The sequence below is a fragment of the Vanellus vanellus genome (assembly GCF_965231255.1).
Source record: "Vanellus vanellus genome assembly, chromosome: 5".
Classification (NCBI taxonomy): domain Eukaryota; kingdom Metazoa; phylum Chordata; class Aves; order Charadriiformes; family Charadriidae; genus Vanellus; species Vanellus vanellus.
The window spans coordinates 51,565,463-51,587,227 of NC_138910.1; the positions used below are offsets into that span (position 1 = coordinate 51,565,463).

Here is a 21,765-nt window from a genome sequence, read left to right on the forward strand (position 1 = left end):
AATTACCCAAATGGTTGCTAATTCTGAAGGTGTCCTGGAGATTTGTCCCTTGTACGTTCCCTTTTCTGTCTGATGCTGTACTTGGGATGCCAATCACAGTCCACAAAATCCCATTAGAGTTGCCTTAATTATAATCATAACATTATTAGAATTTTCTTATTGTTAAAGCTGAGTGTTGATAAAAGCAAAACCAGAAAATAGTATTGCGTAATCATTGCAGGAGTGCACTGCATGATCTGCGGGAGAAAAATTATTCCTTGCACATGTTTATTTAAAATAGGTTTTAAAAACTCATTATTGAAAACATTTGGCACAGGGGGAAGCTTTTTTTATGCTGAACAACATTCTTGGAATTAAATTCTTCAGAGCCTCAGCCTTGTTTCAGATCTCTCAATTAGGTTCCTAAATTGTTACAGCCGCTGTTACTAGCACTGATCACTTGTTCACCAAGGGGTCAAACGTTCCCTGGAAACTTCATGTATTGGTGAAACTTTCCTAAATCTTTGCTGTTTCCTTTGCTTTGCTGTTTTGCAAAAAAAAAAAAAAAAAAAAAACCAAAAAAAAAACAATACAAAACAACACTGCCTTAACATGTGAAAGGCCTTGGAGCTCTGTAAAAGGGTGGCTGAACAGTTGTGGTGCCAAACCACAGGTGTGCAGGCACGTGGCGAACGAGTGGCAGTGTGAAATACGTAAAACCAAGCATGTTTATCGAGCCTCCTCAGTGCCTACAGCCGCTCCTGCTCCTGTACCTCTGCTGTGTTTTGGTGCCATTTATTACCATACAGCCCAGCAGAAAAGGCTTTGCTTTCCATTTACTACAGGTGTCTACAAAACCCAGCGCTGGTCTTTCCAGCTCGGAGGATGCTTTGTGGCAGTCTACTCCTCACCACTCTTCTCTGCCCAGGAGAGGTGTGTGCATCAAACAGGGGGGGACCTGTGTGAACAAAACCGTTGCGAGGGCTTTGCACTGTGCTCAGCAGTTTGCTTTTTGCTTTTCCTTAGCAGAGGTACCTCATCTGGAGGAAGATTTGCTGCACTCGCACTTTCATTACAGAAGCAGCTTTGCTGCAGTCCCGCGGTGCCAGTGTGCGGTAGGAGTAGCCCTCAGCAGAGCATGCCAGAACACCATCCACAGCCTCATACAGACAGGGAAGCATGTTGCAGCCCTCTGAGTTCGGGCGGTTGAACCGGCCAAAGCACAGCGGTCGGTCGTTTGATGTCCAAAGGGCTGAGACAAAGTGGTGCTGCAACCTCTATGCTCTCATTACCGAGCAGCAGGAGATCATCCGTGTCGCTGCTTTCCTCGCCCTGCAGCAATTTTGCTCCGCGAGTCCTGTATTTTCAGACAGTGAACTACTTGCAGCCATCAGCATCCTTCCCTGGAAGGGGCTTAGAGTGCGTTTCACATTGGGGAAAAAAAAAAAAATTGTTCTGTGCTTCTCTGACAAAAGTACTGGCTTCCCTTTAAAATGGCTCGAGTGATGGGAGTGCTGCCATGGCACTCTGGCGAATGACACAGCAAACTGCTGCATTGCTACTGCTGTCCTTACCCAGGATGCCCAGTAATCAGCTTGATGAAGGCTTTAAGTTCTTCGTTTGCAAGTCTACATTGCTTCACTTTGGCACTGACTTTCTACAGTAGTGTTTGTGTAACTCTTCCCAGAACCCTCAGAGCGCAGTTGCCTTCAACAGCCGTTTCACCCGTGGACCTGGTGAAACTCCCAGGTTGGGCAATGGCAGACAGCCACCTTCCCAGTGGCATGCTGGATTGAGTGGGACTGTTTTGGTGCCTCCCTTCCCGGGTGCCACCCGCTCCCAGGTGCCTCCCCAGGGAGGTGGTGCCAGCTGCAGCCATCCCACGTCCTAAAATGCCTGGCAGAGTGCTGGAGCACTTGAAATGTTGACACTGCTCCAGACGTCCCTGCACCCTGCCTAGCACAAGAGCTTCTGTGATGTCTGGGATCTCGTTAACACAGCCCTCACAAGAAAAGGAGCCGGTGGGGAGCTGCTGAACGCCGGCATTTCTCTTCAGCATGCAGGAAGGAGAGGAGGGGGGCTGCCCAGCCACTGGCACCCAGCCCAGAGCACGGGCCGTTGGCAGGCAGGAATGCAGATGAGATGTAATGGAGTTTGAAAGCATAGGGTGCTCTCTGGGTTGCGGGTCCTGTGGGGGAGGGACAGGCACCCTGCGAGGTCTGGAAAGTGGAGCAAACAAAACCTGTAGCCCCAGTCCTGCACCTTCCTGCCTCCTCCTGAATAAGATCCTGCAGAAGTGTGGGGAAAAGGAGAGGAATAGAGGTGTCAGGGGGCAGCAGCTCAATTCGGGAGGGTGAGGATTGGGCAGGAGCGGGGCATAAGGGGGACATTTGTGGCAAAGATGCTGCCTTCTTGCCTGCCAAGTGTGTTGTGTGAGGATGGGCTGGAGCAGGTCTGGTTGGTTTGAATGTTTCTCTTGGCCCCAGTTTTCCAGCCCTTTGCTCTACCTGTGCAAGACCTGCTGTGTCCTTTGGGCTGTGTTCCCTCCCCGATGCTGGTTTCAGGTGGTTTCCTCTTAAAGGCTGACTTTTCTGTCACTGTGCTGTGAAATCCAGGCTGACTTGAACTAGGGCTTTGTCTGTGAGTTTGCTGGAGGTGGAATTAACACCAGTTCTGTTGTGCATCCCAGAGATTTTATTTTCTTTTATTCCAGCAAAATAAAGGAGGCTGCAGGGGATCCTACCCTTCGTGTTGCTTGGCTTGAGGAGCTCAGCAAGGAGCCTGGTCCAATATCCATGTCCTGCTGCATTGCTCCGTAGAGGTGATGGAGCCAGTGCTGCTCAGTGAACCTGTGATTGGGCACACCAGTCCTTGGTAGGTGAGACCTTGCTTACGTTGCAGGACTACTGCCACAGCAAGAGAGGAGTGCTCCATTGTCATCCATGTGGTATTCTCAGTTTCATGTTCTGCAATTAAACTAGCTGCCAAATAATGATGTGGCAAATCTGGGTGGTGTGGCCTCCTCCAATCTGCTCCTGGAAGCCGGGCAGATGAGCTGGAGTGGAAAATATCTCCTTTGTCCATCCTGGGTCATGGTGATGATTTATGACTTTTAAGTAGATCTTAAATTTGCAGGTAAAACGTTTCCTACCCAGACATACCAAAGACGGTACCAGTTCCTCCCGGTCCCCCCAGGTCCCTCCAAAAAGAGCAAGGTCAGCATTGCTGCTGTCCTTTTGAGCAGGGATGAATCAGCAGAGGGTGAATAGCAGAAAGGGGCTGGTACTGCTGTAGTCTCTCTGCAGGCACAAACTACGTGAATGCATTCATCACATCCTGAGAATGCACCCTGGATTTTCTTTTACATCTATTGTTATTACAGGCTGGTTGGGCCTGAAAGGTAGAAATCAACTGTATCCAACCAAGCCTGTCTCGCGTAGTCGGCAATTCCTAGCTACCAGTGGGGGCTACGAGGGGCTTTCCTGGTCTTTGTAGGTGCGAGCCTGGCAGAGCCAATGCAGGGTGTGGGAAGCAGTCAGGGTTCATGTCCACTCTGCATGTTATTCCCTGTCTCGGCAAAGCTGCAGAAGCTGGCAGGTTTATCGCACAGGCATTGCCAAAGCTCTTGTCTGAAACCATGTCTCAGCGGAGGTATGACTGGTGCCACCAGTGGAAAAGTGCCACCTGGACTGGAATATCCCAGCTGACTTCAGCTGGCTAGGAGGTAGCAGGTGGCACAGTTTCACTCGCTCTCTGAGGCTGTTTGGCGATGCTAATTGGGGAAATAAGGCTTTTTCTTTTATTTAGAGAAGGACCACGCTTTAAGTGGTGCTGTGCTCCGGATTGAGGAGGGCTTCACTGAGTTCATCAGTCCCATCTTGTGAAGGCTGGAGAGAGAGGAAAACTGCAAGCTTCCTCTGCAACTGGTATTTCCGAAGCGCTCGCAGGGAAGTTGGATGCAAACTTCTCCAAATGGCCTCCGAAATGCCAGGGCCAGGTGACGGTGTTGCCGTGATTGTATCATGAGTCTTGCATTGGTTGCGTGTTTTTCTTGGAGTCAGTTCCTGGAATCACACAATTAGGTAGGAACGTGTTCTTTAATTTTCAAGGAAGAAAATCTGTTTCAGGGTTTCCCTGTCCCCAAACCTTCACAACTAAAGGGAAATGAGATGGTTCTGGGTCAGCTTACCTGACTGTTTTGAGCTATTGGTGTTTTGCAGCCAGGTTCACGCTTTTAAAAATGGACAGTAAAAGCCTTTCTCCATTTTCTGAAGCATAGTCCTTTCCAGCACTTTAAGGCTGAATATATAAAAACCCAACTGCTCTTTCCTCATCTCCTCTCTAACCCAGCACAGAGGCGATCAGAGTAGCTCTTAATGTCTGGGAAAATGATCAATTTTGGGTGCGTGAAACAAGTTCTGCAGGGCTTAAATGATTTTGGTGAGATCTTAGCGGCCTTTGAGGCCTCTTGGTGTTGCCCACACCTCATTGACTTCAAGGAGACTCCTGCTAGCTATTAGTCTGGGAAAGGAGATTTGAGAGCTGATGAGCTTAATGAACTAAAGCTACAGCTTAGCTTCTGCACAGGGACTTGTGCATCGCGGGAACCTCTACGGTGGTCCATGGCCTTGCTACGTAGGAGTGAAGCGCATCTCTTCCCAAAGTTAAGGATGCCAAGGTGGGCGCTGAAGGCTTTGCTACACAGCGCAGCTGAAAACCAAGTAGGTTCCTAAATGTGTCATGAAAGCCTAAAGCTGGGCTTTGGGGCTGGCTGGGGACACAGCAGCTGGGCATCCGGGGTCACCCAGCACCCACCCCCTGTGCTTTGCTGCCCGAAGGCTCTGCTAGCAGTGATGCAAAGCAGGAGAGGACAAAAAGGCAGGCAGCGCTGGGGGGGGCATTTCTAAAACATCCCCAAACTTTTACTACTGCTTTATTTTTTTGAATTCATCTTAGTTATTCTCAAGCCCATCTTAAAACGGCTTGTTTCAAAATCTCTGTTTCATTTTTGGTTTTCCATGCCCATGCCCTGTCTCAGGGTGTTTTGCAATGAAAATCCACCTGTTCCCAGTTTGAGGTGGAAGAAAAGCCTCATCACCTCTTGCTTTGCAGCAGCGTTAAAAGGAAAAATTAAAAAAAAAAAAAGCTCTTGGGGCAAGTCTGTGGCTGGAAAGCCCCACACCCTGCCGCTGAAGGATGCTGTTCCCAGGGGAGCTGTGGGGACGGGATGTGCCAGTCTGGCAGACGGGTCTTCGACAGCACCCGCAGCCCCGGCTGTTCCCTGGGGAAGCAGGAAGCAGGAGCATCCCCACCCCGGGGCTTCAGCAGATGAGCAATAGTGTGGCTCACCCCAAAAGGAGCCTGAGCCCCAGGGTGCCAGCTCTTGCCCATCTGCCTTCGGGTTAGATGCCGCTTTTGCATCTAAAAAAGGATTCAAGGAATTTGGGCTCCCTGGGAGGGAGGGGTGAGTTGGCTGGGGAGGAAGCTGGCAATTACGCTGGTGCTGAGCACCTCTCCTTCACTGTGATAACCTAATCAAGCTGATGAGCCCTTAGAATGAGGACTTTAGCCCAGGGTAAAATAACGGTGATGACATTCCTTAAGCACAGGGATTTTTTTGTCTTTCAATTGCCAGCTGGATAAAGACGAGTTGTGGCAAGGTCTCTGGTGAGGGACCACCTTTCAGAGCAGCCCTGCACGGGCCGGGCTGCGCCTCTCTCCCTCCTAGTTGAAGAGCAAGGTGCGATAATCCCTTAAGCATTTAATTACAGCTGCCAGGGCTGGAGGAAACCATCTTCTGCCCTGTTTGCATCAGCCCGGACCCACAGCAGATGCGCGGCACCAATCCTGCGAGGGTTGTGTCGGACAGGCTCTGTTCCCCCACAGCCGGGCTGTCTCGGGGATCCCCACAGCTCCCCCAGAGCCAGAGCGGTGCCTCTGCCCTCCGCTACCACGGCAAGGCTTGGCTCTGGCAGGCTTGTTTTTCTAGCATGGCAAGTCCGCCTAAAATACCTAGGTGGGGCCCAGCACGGCTAATGGCCTTCCCAGGGATGGCTAATGGCCTTCCCGGGGACAGAGCCAGCAACCAGCCCTCAAGAGCGATAGGCACCCCCAGTGCTGGAGGGGGGGGGGCGGAATCTCCCACCCCACCCCCCATGGCCTCGGGGAGTGGGAAGGGGAGCAGAAGGATGGATTTCAGGGCTGTGTCCACCCCAGCGGTGCCCGGCTGTGCCCTGGGGCGCTGGGCAACGGGCACCTTCCGCCCGGGAGTCAGTGACGTGGGCGTGTGTGCGTGAGCAATGGCACGGCCAGGCTGGCGGGGAGGCTGTGGCCAGGCGTGAGGGCCGCCGGAGATGGAGGCCTGCTTCTTCTGGGGTGGAGGAGCTGGATTTTGGGGCCTCGTTGGGTATCCTTCTTGTGCATCCCCAGCAGGGTTGGGGTGATGGCAGCCGGGTCTCTGGGGTCCCCGTTGTGTGGGGTGTCCCGGCAGGCGCTGCCCGGTGACGCTGGCTGACGTCAGGGCGTCCGGCCTGGGCGCTGCCCTCTGGCCAAGGGCTCCCCTCAGGGATGACCGTCATGGCGGCACCGCAGGTTTCAGGCCTGAATCAGCCGCCTTCACCTTCCCTCACTTTATCAGAATTTTATCATTTTATGCTCTCCGTCCCCTGGCGGGAGGGGAGCGCTGCCACCTCCTCCCCCCGCCACGATGTGTGGGGGGGGTGTATTTGGGGCACCCCCATGATATGGGGGTGTCGGGGAGGGGGTGCTGCGGGGTCGGCGCTGCGCGCCCGATAGGGGGCGCCGTGATGCGGGGCCGTCTTGGCCCCCGCCCCTTTCCCGCCCCCCTGTGGGCGGGGCGTGCGGGCGGCCCTAAAGGCGGCGGGCGGCGGCGGCGGGGGCCTGGCGGGCGATGTGGCGGCGGTGGCGGGCGCGGGGTGGCGGCGGCGGCGGGGGGGGCCGCTGCTGGTGGCCGGCGGCGGTCCTGGTGCTGGCTCTGTCGCTGCCGGCGGCGCGTCCCCGCGGGCTGTACTCGGCCACTGACCCTTTGGAGCTGCTGGGGACGGGGGCGGAGGGGCGGCTGCTGGGCTCCCCCAGCGCCTGGGCCGTCGAGTTCTTCGCCTCCTGGTGCGGCCACTGCATCCACTTCGCGCCCACATGGCGGGCCCTGGCCCACGACCTCCGCGGTGAGTCCCCGGCCCGGCTGTCCGCCCCTGCCCTGTGCCCTGCTGCCCTCCTCCCCCCCGCACCCCCCTCCCTTTCCCCGCGTCTCTGCCTGCCCGCCCCGTCAGCACCCCCAAACCTTCCCTTGATTTTCCTCCCTGTATCCCCGTCTTTGTCATCTCCCTTCATCGCCCCTTAAATCCGCTGTTTCTCTGCCCCTGCGTCCTCACCAGCACCCTTAAATTCTTCCCGCATCCCTGTCTGTTCTCCTGTCGGCACCTCTAAATCCTCCCTGTGCCCCCGCCCCCCCCCCTTCAGCGCTTCTAAATTCCTTCTGCGCCTTTCTCCTATCATCCTCCTTTCCATCACCACTCTTAAATCCTCCCTGCATCCCCGGCCCTGTCAGCACCCCTCCATTCCCTCTGCACCCTCCTCCCCATCAGCACCCCTCAATCTCCCCTGCCCTACCTTCCATCAGCACCCCAAAATCCCTCTGCATCCCTATCTCAGCCCTCCTGGAGCGTGGGCCTGGTGGGAAGGCCCAGCCCCCCACCTCCCCAGTGCATAAGGCATCCCTGTGATGGCCAGGCCCGGCTTAGCAGCATCTCTGGAGCCCCTTTGGCTGCCAGAAGCTCAGCCTGAGCCTGCCCCAGGCACAGGGGGGTCCTGCTGCCCCCCCAGACCCTCCCTCAGCCCCGCTTCTCCCTCGTGCCTGTAGGTAGAGGCTGGCAGGGTGCTGGGGCCGGGTGCTGTTCCCAGCTGGTTTGTTCCCGGCTTTGACCTTGATGCCTGGCCTGGCTGATGCCCAGCCCCGCTTGGGGACCTGCACACCCTGCTGCTGGGCCCCTGGCCACGCTGGGGCTCATCCTGCCTCCCCCGACATCCCAGGGTGCGCATGGCTTCTCCCTGTTATTGTGTTAATTGATATAGCGCGGTCGCTGCCGGGTGAGTCAGGGTGCTGGCTGGGGCGAGCATCCCGTTCCTCCGAGGGGATGCCGTCCTTCCCAGGGCATGCCGTCAGCGCTCCCCAATGGGGCAGGATGTGAGGAATGGTGTGCGTGCCCGGGCCCTGCGGGCAAATGCCGGCTCTCCTGGCCCCTCTCCAAAATGGGGTCCCCCCAGGGCTCCCTGTTCCAGAGGCTGGACCACAGATGGGGTGCCCATGGAGGCAGGGCGGGGAAGCCGCCCCCGTGCCACTCAGCATCCTTGCTGCCGTTCCCATGGGTGGATTTTCTCAGGAGTGGGCTGGACAGGGAGGATGCTGATGCCGGGGTGACCCACGTGCCCTGCGTGCCGATGAGTCCAGGAGCATGCCTGGCTCCTGGCAGCAGAACTTGGCACTGGCCCTCCTGTGCCGCTGGTGCTGGGGCAGCGGGAAGCAACTAGTCTGTGCTGTCACCTGTGACACAAGATGGTCCCATCAGGTCCCCACCTCCAGCATGCTCCCGCCTAGGGTGGTACGGTCTCTCTCTGTGTACTGGCACTGTGTCCCTCCCTGTCCTGCTCGAAGGAGAGGCTGGATGTTCTCTGGCTTGTGTCCTTGACACTAAAAAGAAGCCATTTCAGAGCTTTTATCTCTATTTTGCTGCTGGCTTTCAGAGCCAGCTGCTTGAAATGTCTCCGTGCCCCCTTTTCTTCGTCTCTGCTTTACACCAGGGACCTGCTGGTCTTTCCCAGGGAGGTGGCGGTGGAGAGACGCATTAGGGGAGCGGATGCTCGGCACCTGGGCGGGCTCTGCCGCAGTGCCCCGGCCACTGGTTTTGAGTAGTTCCCTCTCTGTTATCGACCGTGCCCTTGGTCTGGGGTGAGACGAGCTGGAGCCCGTGTTCCCTGTTTTCCCCTGGCCGTGGTTAGCCATCCCTCCTCTTCTCCCGAAGGCCTCTTCCCGCTGGTGCAGAGGCTGGGCAGGCAGAACCAGACAGGCAGGCAGCTGCGGGCAGAGCTGCCTGTGCTGCGGCGCCGGCGAGGGCAGGGCGTGCAAAGCCTGATCCCGCCTCGCATGGCTTTCACCGTGCTCTTGCCACCCGAAAAGTAGGGCGCCAAACACCAGCGCAGACTGCGTCTTCGGGTATTTGGGGCTGGGAAACCATCAGTTGGTCTCCTGTGAGGGGCGAGCTGTGATTTCAGGGCTGGGAGGAGCTGTGCTGCTGGTGCAGCCGGAGATCCCTGCCATCTCCGCAGTGGTTGTGGAGAGCAGAGCGGTTTTTGGGGCCGCAGGGGGACTAAGCTGTGCTGACCGCATCCTCTGTCCTTGCAGAGTGGAGGCCCGCGGTGATGCTGGCAGCCATCGACTGTGCTGACGAGGCCAACCAGCAAGTGTGCACCAATTTTGGGATAACCGGCTTCCCCACGCTGAAGGTAAGGGCCACGTGTGCCAGGCACTTGCCTGGTTTTACTGTGCTTTGCCTTTTGGCCTGTCCCTCTCTTGCTCAATCAGATCAACAGTGCTATTGCACCAAAATATTCCCTTTGGGCCCTTGTGGGCTGGAGCTGCTTCACCCTTCCCCAAAACATAACTGCGGCCAGGCTGCAGCCGGTGCAACCGCTGGGTAATGTAGCAACAAGGAAGGGGAACCAAACTGCTGCTTTGTGGTGAACAGATCCCTCCTGGGACAGGGGAGAGTCCAAAACCTGAATTGGAAACGCCTGGGAAATGCTGCTGGAGAGCAGAGAGTGGTTGCAGGCACAGGTTTTGGAGGAGGGCGCAGGGATGCTGCGGAAGGCTGCACGGGGCTCAACTGGGCAACTCCTGCAGTGGCTGGCGAGGTGCCGTCCCTCCTCCTGGGCCCGTGCCCGGCCCCTTAACTGTGTCAATACGCCAGGTCGCAGCGTTTCCCACTGCAAACAGAGCCTTGCTCCAACACAAGCAATAAAGCTGAAGCACTCCAGGTGCAGGCAGCAAAAGCCAGGATCGTCTTGAGACAGAACGGGGGGAAATCAGGGTTTGATCAGACATGCCCTTAGCCCTGGCTTACAGGCTCAGCCCAAGGTGGGATCAGATTTGGGGGTTTGCCAGGCAGGTTGGCCCTGCCCTGGGGTCTCACCTGAGCACCCATTGCCTGAGCGCCCACCGCCCATGGGACATGGATTGAAACATCTCCTGGGGCAGGGAAGCGTGCTGATGTGGCGGCGCCAAGAACTCACTTGCTTCGCATCCCCTGTCCCCGCCAAACACCTTTTGCAAACAGCTCGTGCTCCCAGCCCAGCCTGCAAAGCAAACACCTGTCTGACGCAATCCAGTTTCGCTGTGCCACCGGCGCCGCTGTGTGAGGCTAGGAGCAGGTGCAGTGGGGATAAACCCCCTTCTCCTGCTTTGTGAGAGCTCTGCAACAGGGAGACAGCAGTTTGCAGGACCGGGAAGTTCCTAGCTGCCTCTCTGGATCCCCTGGCAATGCCTGCCCCACCGCAGCTGGACATGGCTCCTGCCCCGAGCCTACATCCCCTCTAAGGATGCCCCATGAGATGGGGACAGGGCTGGGAGCTCCCTCTGCGGTGGCTGGTGTCGGTCAGAATGCTGTAATGCTGTGGGGAAACTGAGGCAGAGCCAGTCTGGGAGGAGCCTGTGCCTGCTGGGCTGTGCTGCCTCCCTGTCCCCCTCCCAAAGTTTTCGTTCCAGCTTCCCTACCTGTGTTTTTTTTGTTCCCTTTCAGTTCTTCCGAGCTTTTAGCAAGAAGGCAGAGGATGGGATAAGGATTACCAGTGAGTATTGGAACCACGAGGGCTTTTTACCCCAGGTGCAAAGGGCCCTGCTGCCAGCACTCCCCATGTGTTGAGACCTTGGAGAGCCTGAGGGGGAAGCTCTGAGCGGCTCCCTTGGCTCAGCCTATGGGACTGGCTTCCCCCAAGACTGACCCCTTGGCATCCTGTCCCCCTGTAGATCCCAGTGCCACCGTCGAGGACCTGCGCCATGCCATCATCACCAACCTGGAGCAAAGCCAGGACGCCTGGCCACCCGCCTGTCCTCCACTGGAGCCAGCGAGGTAGGGGGAGCATGATGGGGGGGCAGCTCCAGCAGCCCTTGTCCCTCCAGTTTTTGGGTAAATCATGACCCCCAAAATGAGCACAGAGCAACTGCTGCATCACCCATGTCCCAGTGAGACACAGATGACCTGGCTGGGCTAAAGCCATTTACATGGTTGGCCTGGGGGAAGTGTTTGGCTTTCCTAAAGCGATGGTCAGGGGGTCGTGCTTCAGGTCTCCAGTGCCTCTGTGTCCTAGAAAAAAAAAACCAAAACAACAGCCCTAGTTCAAGTTCATTACTGTTTTTTTTTCCACGCGAGTAAAAGTGCAGCTTTCTCTTGCCCTGCCTTGCCAGCGCTTTGTTTTCTGCCTCCTTGGCTGACCCTGGTGAGTTTTCTCAAAGCCTGTGAACTAGGGCAGAAAACTGGGCTGGAAACTTCAGTGGGAAAGAATTGACCGCTCAGTGGGGCTGAACCTGCTCCGTCATCCCCTGACGAATCTCCAGGGATGAAGGCCAAGCTCCTTTCGAGCAGGAGGGCAGAGCATCCAGCTGACACCAAGGCACCTGCTGCCATCATCCTCTTCTCTCTTGCAGTACGGAAGAGGTTCGCAGCTTCTTCCAGAGGAACAAGGACCAGTACTTGGCACTGATCTTCGAGAAGAGCGACTCCTTTGTGGGCAGAGAGGTGGGTACAGCTGCATTTATCCCCCATTTCTCTTGAAGCCCATGTCTTTGGTGCCAGATAACTCCTGGGTGCCTTTGGCAGGAAAGTCCCCCTCCTGGCAGCCTCCCTGGTTGGCCTGCACACCGCTTTGCAGGCATGAAGTGTTGTACAGGGTGCTAAATTGTCCTGCTGCATCCCTGGTGGGGCTGGGGGTCCCGCTGCCCCCCCCATCTGACCCCAGGACTGCTGGCCTTGCAGGTGGCACTGGACATGCTGCAGTACGAGAACGTGGCGGTAAGGAGGGTGCTGAGCAGTGAGAAGGAGCTCGTGGAGAAGTTTGGCGTCACCACCTTCCCCTCTGGCTACCTGCTCCTCCGCAACGGCTCCTTCTCCCGCCTGCCTGTGTGAGTGCGGGACACAGAGGGGGAGGTCTGGGGACCCTGGCGGGGTGTCAGGCTTGTGCCCCATCTCTCTGCTCTTCTCTGTAATCGTGGGAAAGATCACTGTCAGGAAGGAGACAGTGGGTAGGTCTGGCGGGGGACAGGGGGCTGCTGGTGGGCACTGAACAGGGCTGCCAGCCCTGCCTGGAGCTGGCAGAAGGGAAGGTGGCTTGTGACAGAGCCATCCCTCTACCACCTCTGCCTGGAGGTGGCACGGTGTGGCTGCTTGGGGCTCAGCTCTGCTCCGAGTTGCATGCCAGGATACCCACTGCTGGGGCGGGTGAAGAGTACGGACCATGCCGCACTCATTCCCCAGGTCCAAGTTGCTGGTCTGGCTAAGCCTTTGATCTCCTTTGCTTCCTCCTTCAGGCCAGGGCCTGTTTGGGAGGGAAGAGGGTCTTTCTCACAACTTCTCCTTCCTTGCAGGCACGTGGAGGCACGCTCCTTCTACACCTACTACCTGCGCACGCTCTCGGGTGTCACTCGCGGCTCCTACAAGCTGAACACAACCGTTGGTGCTGCCAACGAGACCAACACATCCCAGCCAAAGCGTGCCGACCGGTCAGACCTCCCCCTCCATCATTTCGTGGCTGTGGGAGGCTGGGGCTGGTGCAGGGAGGAAGTACCATGGCCATGGGTGGGCAATGGGCTGGGACTGTACCTTTCCCCTGGGAAGAACCCCGAATCGTGGCTGGGTCCCTCTGGGTGCAGATTAATGGGCTGATGGACCATCGTGTTGCGCTGCCCTCCCCAGCTCCAAGGTGTACATGGCTGACCTGGAGTCTGCACTGCACTACTCTCTGCGGGTGGAGGCTGCCCGTGCCACCGCATTGTCAGGAGCCCAGCTGGCTGCCTTCAAGTGCTACGTGGCCACACTTGTGAAGGTGAGGAGCTTTTGGTGTCAGGAGAGGAACTGCCCGCACCTCCGTGTAGCTATTTATAAGGTGAAATGCAAATGCAGGGTGCGGGCCACCATGTCCCAGTGCTTGCAGGTAGCGAAGCGTGGCGGTCTCGGATGTGAGCCCTGTGTCCCAGTGCTCAGTGCGTCCCACGGCCGCCATGAATCTCCAGACTCAGCCCAGAGTCACAATGGGAGCTGAGAGCGGGTGCTGGAGAGTTTCAGATGAGATGTGAGGTGCAGGTATTGGTGGGCAGAGCAGGATCGGCACTTGCAGGAGGTGTCGAGGGAGTTGATCTTTTCAGAAGAGGTGCTGTCACCTTTTCAGAAGAGGTGCTGTCACCTGCTGGGGTGGCAGAGATGATCAGAGGGGTTTGTAACTGATCGCCTGCCTTGGATGCTCGGCTGGGGGAGCTGATCTCTGCAAGCTCATTTAAAGACTAAGACCTAATTTAAGGTCTCCTGTTTTCCTTCTTTGTTGGGCTTGGTGAAATTGAAGTGTGTAGGAGCTTTGAGCCAGCAGAAACAGGGCAGTTTAATTTCCTGGTGTGAGGAAGCGCATTCGGCTGAGTTTTCCACCACTGGGGTTGCAGGAGCCCTGTCCCCATCCCTGTCCCAGGCTGGGCTTCTTGGCCGACCTTCACCCAGCCATGCTCACCTTCTTTGCTCCCTCCTCTGTTTGCCCCCAGCTATCTCCCTTGCTATTTCTCCCTTTAATGAGAACCACAGGGTTAGGGAAATAAATCCCTCATCGCACCAGCTCCTTGGCCAAGGGTACAAGCTTGCCAGAATGGTGGGGAGTAGCAGTGGGTTTATTATCAAATGTAAATTTGCAGCTTTAAATTGGTCCTGCAAACCTTCCACTCACTGGCCAAGGATGAGCCGTAGCACCAGATCTGTCAAGGAGGCGAAGCTGCATCCCCGCCACGGGCAAGGGGCACCGGGGTGGTGGGTTCTGCGGCTTCCCCGAGGATGCTGAGCCGACGCTGCCATTGCTGCACTCATCCACCGGACGGAGCAGCATCCCCAGGATTGCTGCCAGCCCAGCAGGGCTCAGGCTGGGGGAGCTCAGCCAGTGGGTCCCAGCCTTAACTGTTGCCTTCCCAAGAGGTACTTAAGGCAAGGAGGGAGAAAAAATCCTAACGTGGAAAGAAGTGGTGCCTGGAAAGGAGGGAATCACGCGGCAAAGCCTCCCGCCGAAGGAGCAAGGGGGGAACTGCGTTTTGGGACTTTGAGCGATTCCCCGTGGGCCCGGGGAGAACAGCTCAGACTTAAAAAAAAAAACCAACCAAAAAAGCTCTTTCCTTTCGCTTCCCTGTCACTTTTCCTGTGTGCTGCTAGTCTCATCCTCCCCATGGGTCGGTCCCCTCTGTCTGTCTGTCTGTCCGTCTGTCATCAGTAGCACGCGCTGGCGGGCTGCCCCGTCTCCCCGGAGCGCCTGTGGTTTTAAAGTGCTGCTGCTAATCGGCTTTGTGCTGACTTATGGTCAGAGTGGCTTTTTGCCTCCCTCAGACGGGGCCGAGGTTCGGAGCCTCAACACACACGCGGGGGCCTTTCCACCATGGGAGGGGGGACACGCCACAGTCCCCATCTCCTTGGGAGTGGGCACTGAAACCTTGCTGGGACCGCATTGCCCTCCGGCAAATGCTGCTGTGGAGGATGCTGGTGCTGCCCAGTGCCCGTCCCAGTAAGCCGGGGGTGCCGGTGAGCTGCCCTGCTGCTCCCAGAATGAGGTCTGGGTTTCCTTACCCCTCTCCCCCTTCTGCAGTACTTCCCTGGGCGCCCCTGCGTGCAGACCTACCTGCAGTCCCTGGACGGCTGGTTGAAGAACTGGACGGAGCCCGAGCTGCCCCGCAGCACCTTGAAGGAAGCCACGAAGAATAACAGAGATGTAAGGCACCCGGCAGGGACCCCAGTTCCTGCTCTCCTCTCCTTACCCCTGCCCCTTTTCCCTCACCCTGTGTTACCTGCCAGCTCCATCATGCTGTGTCTGTCTGTCCTCCAGGGCTCTCATCCCGCTGTGCTCCCCACCAATGTGACCTGGGTGGGCTGCCAGGGCACCGAACCCCACTTCCGCGGCTACCCCTGTGGGCTCTGGACCGTCTTCCACCTGCTGACCGTCCAGGCTGCCCAGAGCGGCCCCAACAAAGGTACCAGCATCCATGGGGGGTTCGGGTCCTGGGGAAAGGGTGTCTGGACAGGTTGTGGCATGGGCAGGGATGCTGCATGTGGACAAAGGCTTGTCTCGCCCCTGAGATGGGTCTGCAGGGAGGGCAAGAGCCACAGAGTCAGGGTGTGGGGCTGCCACCTCAGCTGTGGGACTGTGGTGGTGGCACTGCGGGGTCTGGACTCGCCCTCCCAGCACCTCCACTATCCTTTGGCTCCCCTCAGAGCTGCCGCTGGAGGTGCTGAACACCATGCGCTGCTACGTCCGCCACTTCTTCGGCTGCCGGGAATGTGCTCAGCACTTTGAAGCCATGGCGGCCGAGTCCATGGACCAGGTGGCAAGCCGGGAGGAGGCTGTCCTCTGGCTCTGGTCCCACCACAACAAGGTCAACGCTCGCCTGGCAGGTAAGGGGGGGCCATGGGGAGGGGAGTCCATGGGAGCTTCCCAAGGGAAAGGGGGCGCAAGGTGGAGAAGCATCCTTCGTCCTGGATGGAGCTGGCAAATGGCTGCATTAGGGTGCAGCAGTGGGGACATCCCGTTGTCATTGTCCCCCATCACAGGGGACAGCAGCTGGTCGCGCAGCATCAGACTGTCCCAGAGATGTAGTTGGGTTTTACACGCTCCCTGCGGAGAGCTTCCCAAAGCTGCCCCCTGCCCTCAGAGGACCCTTCCTCCTGAGACGGCTCCTCCAAATGTCCCTGTCCCCATAACCATCCCCAGCTGCTGGATACTCCAGGGTGTTTATACTGGTATAGGGAGAAGGCTGCATCATGTCTCCTCTAACCCCATTGCTGGCTCTGGTCCTTGCAGGAGGTGACACGGAGGACCCCAACTTCCCCAAGCTGCAGTGGCCTCCGCCGGACATGTGTCCCCAGTGTCACAAGGAGGAGCGGGGGGTGCATGCCTGGGACGAGCCGGCCGTGTTCACCTTCCTCAAGGCGCACTTCTCCCCTGCCAACATCTACCTGGACTATGCTGAGGCTGACCCCATCCCCGTGGTCGGGGAGGGGGCGGGTGCCAGGCTGGGCACTGAGGGCCTGCGGGAGGAGAGGGAGAAGGAGGAGGAAGAGGAGGAAAAGGAGACAGAGAGCGAGACGAGAGCTCCAGGGCGACCGGGCTCCCCCGAGCCACGGCGCCCCAGCATTGTGCGGCTGAACCCCAAGCTGCGGGAGGTGGGTGAGGACATCGTGGACCTGGACTCCTTCAGCGAGCAGCACTTCAAGAGCCAGGCGCTGCGAGCGGCGGGTGGCCGACGCCGGCGCCTCAGCAAGAGGGACACCGTCGCCCTACCCCGGGATGCCAGGGTGGGCCGGGAGCGCCGGCGGGCTCCTGGTGTCCTGGTCCGGGAGGAGGAGGAGGAGACCGGGGAGGGCGTGCGGAGGACCCCCTGGCTGCGGGTGCTCGGCTTGGGCTTCTCCCGCCTGGACATCAGCCTCTGCGTCGCCCTCTACTTCCTCTCCTCCATGTGCCTCCTGGGCATGTACACCTTCTTCCGCCTCCGCACCCGTGCCCGGAAAGGCCGCCCTGGCTTCCCTGTGGCCTGAGAGCAGTTGTGGGGTACCAGGGGCTGCCCCCAGGGTGGGTGGTCTGCTGAGCCGGGACAGCCCTGGGACAGCGTTTTGTCCCCCAGTAGGAAGGGGTTTGGTGCATCCCCCCTGGGAGCTGCCCCACTCTCAGGAGTCACCTCGCCCAGGGTGGGGGGCGAAGGGTGGAGGGCCCTTTTTCGTGGGGAAGGAGGTGTCAGAGCATCCCCCTCTCAGGTCGCAGTGCCATATTTTCGGGTGCGTGGGAGCTGGGACGCTGACAGCAGTTTGTGTCTCGGCACCTAGCTGCCCTCGGGAGCTCCCTGGTGCTGGGCTGGTTTCAAACTGGGAAGCCCAGTCCCATGCTGGGGAGCAGCCCTTTGGGGTCAAACCACTAGTGGGGCCAGGAAGGTGGGGGTTTTAGCCCCCCAAAAAGCAGACACCACTGGGTGGGGGGTGGCAGTCTTGGGTTCAGCTGTGTTTTGTGTGGTGTCCCCCCCTCACCTTGGAGACATGGCCCAGGGCTCCCCCTGCCATTCCTCGCCCCCTCCCCGCACTGTTGGTCGCTCTCTGCTTGTCTTAGTGGAATAAATTATTTTTGCGGATGCCGGCCCAGCTGTGTTGGCTGGTCCCTGCAATGCGGGCACACCGGGGCAGCACTTCCCCTCCCTGCCATGACCCCCACTCCTCCATCATCCCGGGAAGACCACTGGTGTGGTTTAAATCCTTCAAATTTTTTTAAGCGTGATTATTGTACATTTTCTCCTGCTTTTCGCTTCTGGATGCACCTGTCGTCAACTGCCCCCCCCCCCCCCCCCCCCGTACAGCCAGCGTGTCCCCATGGTTGGCATGGCTTGTGGTTTGTCCTCGAGCAGCGTGATGGGGGGAGCAGGAAACTGCTGGAAAAAAATTGGCACGAGCGATGGAGCTGCAGTTCCGTGGTGGCTGTGCCTGTGGTCCAGAGCAGGGAGACATGCACAAGCATCCTTGCATCCCCCCTGGGGACCAGGACCTCCGTGGGCGTTGGAGGCCCCTGCGCCTGTCCCCGATTCTCTCTGCCCTTTTATCCTTGTTAGGAATCATTAAGGAAAATGGTTGTTTTCCAGAGCCGGGGCTGGGGCCATCTGCTCTCCCGGCGCTGCCTAAATCCCCCTGTAACAAATTCATTGGGATTACGCTGCCCTCCCCTAATCCCGGCCCTTCCCCCTGCACGGGGGATTTAAAAGGATTAGAGCCTGGCCGATAATAAACTTTATTAAGGGGGAGGGGGGGTGTCAATCCGATTTGGAGCCTTTTTCTTGATATCTTCACTTCGCCTAGGTGGGAGGCGAGGGCCTGTGGGATGGGGAAGGAGGATGACTGGCTCCGCTGCTGCTCAGGCACCGGGAGCTCTGGCTCCTCCGGCCCTTCCTCCCTCATCTGCCCTTGAAATAAATTTTCTTCCTTTGTCTTTCCCTCTTCTTTGGTGTCTGTGCGTGGTCACACCTCCATGGGATGTGGGGCTGACACCCCTGCCCTGCCACCCCTGGCCTACTTGGCCTTGGCCGTGTCCCTTAGCTGGGTCCTGGATGGCCTCATCCCGGCATGGAGGGGGGCTGTGTCCCCCCCCAGCTGACTGCTGGTCCTGCCCACCACTGCGTGATGGATGGGGAATGTCTCATTGCTGCAGCCCTGCTGCCTCCTTCTCCTTGATTTCCCTGGGGGGGTTATCCCAAACATCAATAACCCCCTGTGCGCCCCCTCCCCACCAGCTGCTTCCCTGCCTGGGACCAAGGGCTTGTGATGAGGGGCTGCCCACTGTTACCCCCCCTCCACCAGCCCCAAAATATCTCAGTGGGGATGCCGAAGTTGGGGACAGGCCAGGGGATGTATTAGGGGGCTGCAGCAGGTGGGTGATTTTGGGAGGAGGGCTGGGGAGGTGGGTGCTGGGGAGGGGGAAGCTACTGGCAGCGGGTCAGCAGGCAGCCGCGGGCAGGGCTGCCCAGATTAGCATCCCCGACAGGCCCGCGGGGGAGATTTACAGGGCCGGGGAGCTAAAGCTGCCGTGCACGCAGGAAAAAAGAGAGTCCAGCAAATAGACTTTCCGTAATCCTGTTTGGTGCAGTCCCAATCCTCCCGGCTCTCCAGGGCCGTGGCGCCGGGGTGTCCCCCCCATAGCACCTGGGGAGCCCCGGAGCGGGACACAAATGGGACTTTGCGGGCAGGTGGCTGCTGCAGGGCTCCGTGCTGCCTGAGGGGGGTGTCCCCCACACTGTCCCCCCACCAGGATGGGGACTTCAGGGCAGGCACAGAGCCCTGGCACAGAGGGAGCATCAAATTGTGCCATAGCCACACTCACGGATGGGACGGGCTGTCCTGGGGGGGGACCCACTCCAAGCCTCCGAGGTGCCCTCCCCGATGGGGGTTACCCCTTCCCAGCACTGCCGCAAGCTGTGGCATCCCTAGGGCTAATTACCCAAATGGCCGCGGGCTGGCGCGAGGCGGCCGCTGTTCCCTAATACAATTTACCCTCAAGTGCAATTTAATTTTCTGCGAGGCCGGTGGCCGGCCCCCAGCGGCCCCCACACTCCCAGCCACCTTCCCACCCCTTTGGCACTCACTCTCTCCTGCCTTGCTCCTCTTCCCTTTCCCTCCTCAGTCTGAGCAAGAGCCTTTCTCCACCGGCATCCCTCTGCCACTGGCTCTTGGGCTATAAAATCACCAGGGGTTCGCTTAACGTTGATTAATTTTCAATTACAATTAGCAACGCCCCGTTCGGCGGTGCCTGCGAGGGGAGAGGCTTTCTCCAGCTGCCGGTGAGTACCTGGGTCCTGCTGTGCTTGTCCTCACTCCAGGCCACCCCTGGCAATAGGGGTGTATGTGGGATGGGGTCACAGGTAATTATCGGGGTAATTAAGAAGTGGGAAGCAGTGGAGGGCTGCTGGCAGGCTGCACACATGGGGCCTCGGGGTGCTGTGGCCGGTGTTGCCCCCCCGCAGGGACGTGGCCCCACACTGAAGGGTGGCTATGGCAGCATTGGCCCCATAAGGATGTCCCTCCCCTTGGGCTGGGGGGGCTGGTTTCATCACGTGAGGGGACTGTGGGAGCTGGGCTGAGACCTGGCAAACTCGCTGCATGGGTGGTACGAAGCCCTGCTGTTGGCTGGACTCCCCGGCACCTCCAAACCCGCTCAGGCTTCGCTGATGGGGGCACATGGCTGCACTCACAATCCCCCCAGGCACGGGCCAGGTGTGGGTTTTCCGTGCACCCTCAGTTCCATCTTGAAACAGTTCCCTGTTGTGCCTTGGAACGATGCACTGATGTCCCCATCACTCTCGATGTCCCCAGTTCCCGTGTGCCTGGGGCTGGGGGCACACAAGGGGATGCTGGGTCTGGGTCTCAGCAAAGGCTCTGGGCTTTACCTGCTTTTTTATTATTGATTGATACCAGCAGGAAAGGTGCAGGAGCACCATCCCCACTAGTCTGCAGGTTTTGCGTCATCATGTCGCTCTGCTGGTGTCTTCATCTGGCTGCAGGGCTAGAGGGGGTTCAGGTGATGTGGAGGTGGGAATGGGGCATCTGTGCAGGGCCAGACCCCCCTTAAAACTGCCCTGAAAATACAACCCTCTGAAAATTGTGGCATTCACCCCTTTTGCAGGCTGCTCACCCCTAATCCTTTGCCATTTTAGCTCTGGGAGGAGGAGAAAGCCTGGGGGGAGGGATTCCACACCCATAATGTATAACCCCCCCTCCTCGAGCACCACCAGGACTCAGCAGCATCATGGGTGGCACAGAGGCGGTTTGCTGGGCCGTTAGCTCATGCCCACCTTCACTCCAGGGTACCAGCGTATGCTGGGGAAAACAAACTCAAAAGACACCCAAAAAAAAACAACCAAAAGAGACCAAAAACCCACCAATGCGAGGAATTAGGTGGGCAGCAGGAAGGATGGAGGGAGACAAAGCAATACTGCAACAGTAGGGAGGGGATGAAGGCTCTACTGGGAAGATGTGGTGAGCCAAGAGCGAGCAGGGAGGAAGATGCTGGTGGGATTTTTTTTTTTTTTTTAGTGGACACTCGTGGTGGCAGCTGCCTCAGCAGCACGCTGCTCCGGCTCGGTGCTGCGCAATTCCCTTTCCCCACTGAGCACTGCCATGGGTGATCCAGAGAGGGGCAGAGGGGGCTGGATCAATCTGGCAAAGCGGAAAAATGAATGAAAATTGAATTCCCTGAGGAGAAGGGGGTGGGGGGAGCTCTTAGCCTGGCTGAGAGATAAATCAGAGCGTGCCGGAGAGGGAGACTGAGATGAGTCCCAGCAGTGGTGGAGTAATTAGGGAAATAGGTTGTAAATGCAAAGCAGGGAGACAGGGAGGCCATGGGGTGGTGTCCGTCTGTCCACCTGTCCTCATGTCCAGCTAAACTTCTCCTGTAAATCTGTCTTAGAGACCTGTCTTTCTGCATCCCTGGGCTGGCAGCCGTGCTCCAGTGCTGCCAGCCGGCTGGGGACCACACGGGGAAATGGTGGCCCCTGCCCCAAGGGGCTGAGGACCGCAGGTGGTGGTGGGGGGTGGGGGCCTGGGTCTGCTTAATGCACTTAAGAGCCAGCGCTTGATTTAGCAGAGGGGAGGGGATGGCATGGGAGGGGATGGGATTCACCTCCCCCATGGCACGGAGCCGATTTTGGGGCTCGGTAGGCTGTGGGGTTGGGGGGCTCACTCCTGCAATGAGTGCACACAGGTGTGTCTGCCCAGTGGTGTGAGATGAGCTGGCTGGGGTTTCGCTGCTCAAATGAAGATATGGGTTAAAAACCAGCAGCTCATAGTCTCACCTGCATGTTTCTTGAGGGGCTGGTTCAGTTTTTTTCAGGTGGGAAAAGCATCTTCCTCGTTTGCATTTCAGCATGGAAAAAAAAAGCCAAGGGCAGCTGTGCTCTCAGCTGGGTGAGCATCTATACCTCCCCTCCCACCGCTGCCATGTGTGACACCCTGGAGGTTT

At 58.1% G+C, this 21,765-nt stretch overlaps 1 protein-coding gene across 1 annotated transcript; it reads left to right on the forward strand.

The window, feature by feature from the left end:
* Window positions 1–6,889: 6,889 nt before the first annotated feature.
* On the forward strand, window positions 6,890–17,552 carry QSOX1 (quiescin sulfhydryl oxidase 1; the record flags this gene model as incomplete). The annotated part of the gene is made up of 12 exons (XM_082483357.1): window positions 6,890–7,163; window positions 9,398–9,498; window positions 10,791–10,839; window positions 11,018–11,120; window positions 11,696–11,786; window positions 12,024–12,169; window positions 12,632–12,766; window positions 12,960–13,089; window positions 14,872–14,994; window positions 15,109–15,253; window positions 15,495–15,674; window positions 16,081–17,552. The coding sequence occupies 12 exons, from the start codon at window positions 6,890–6,892 to the stop codon at window positions 16,812–16,814; spliced, it is 2,211 nt and encodes a 736-aa protein (XP_082339483.1). The 3' UTR covers window positions 16,815–17,552.
* Between the last annotated feature and the right edge of the window lie 4,213 nt (window positions 17,553–21,765).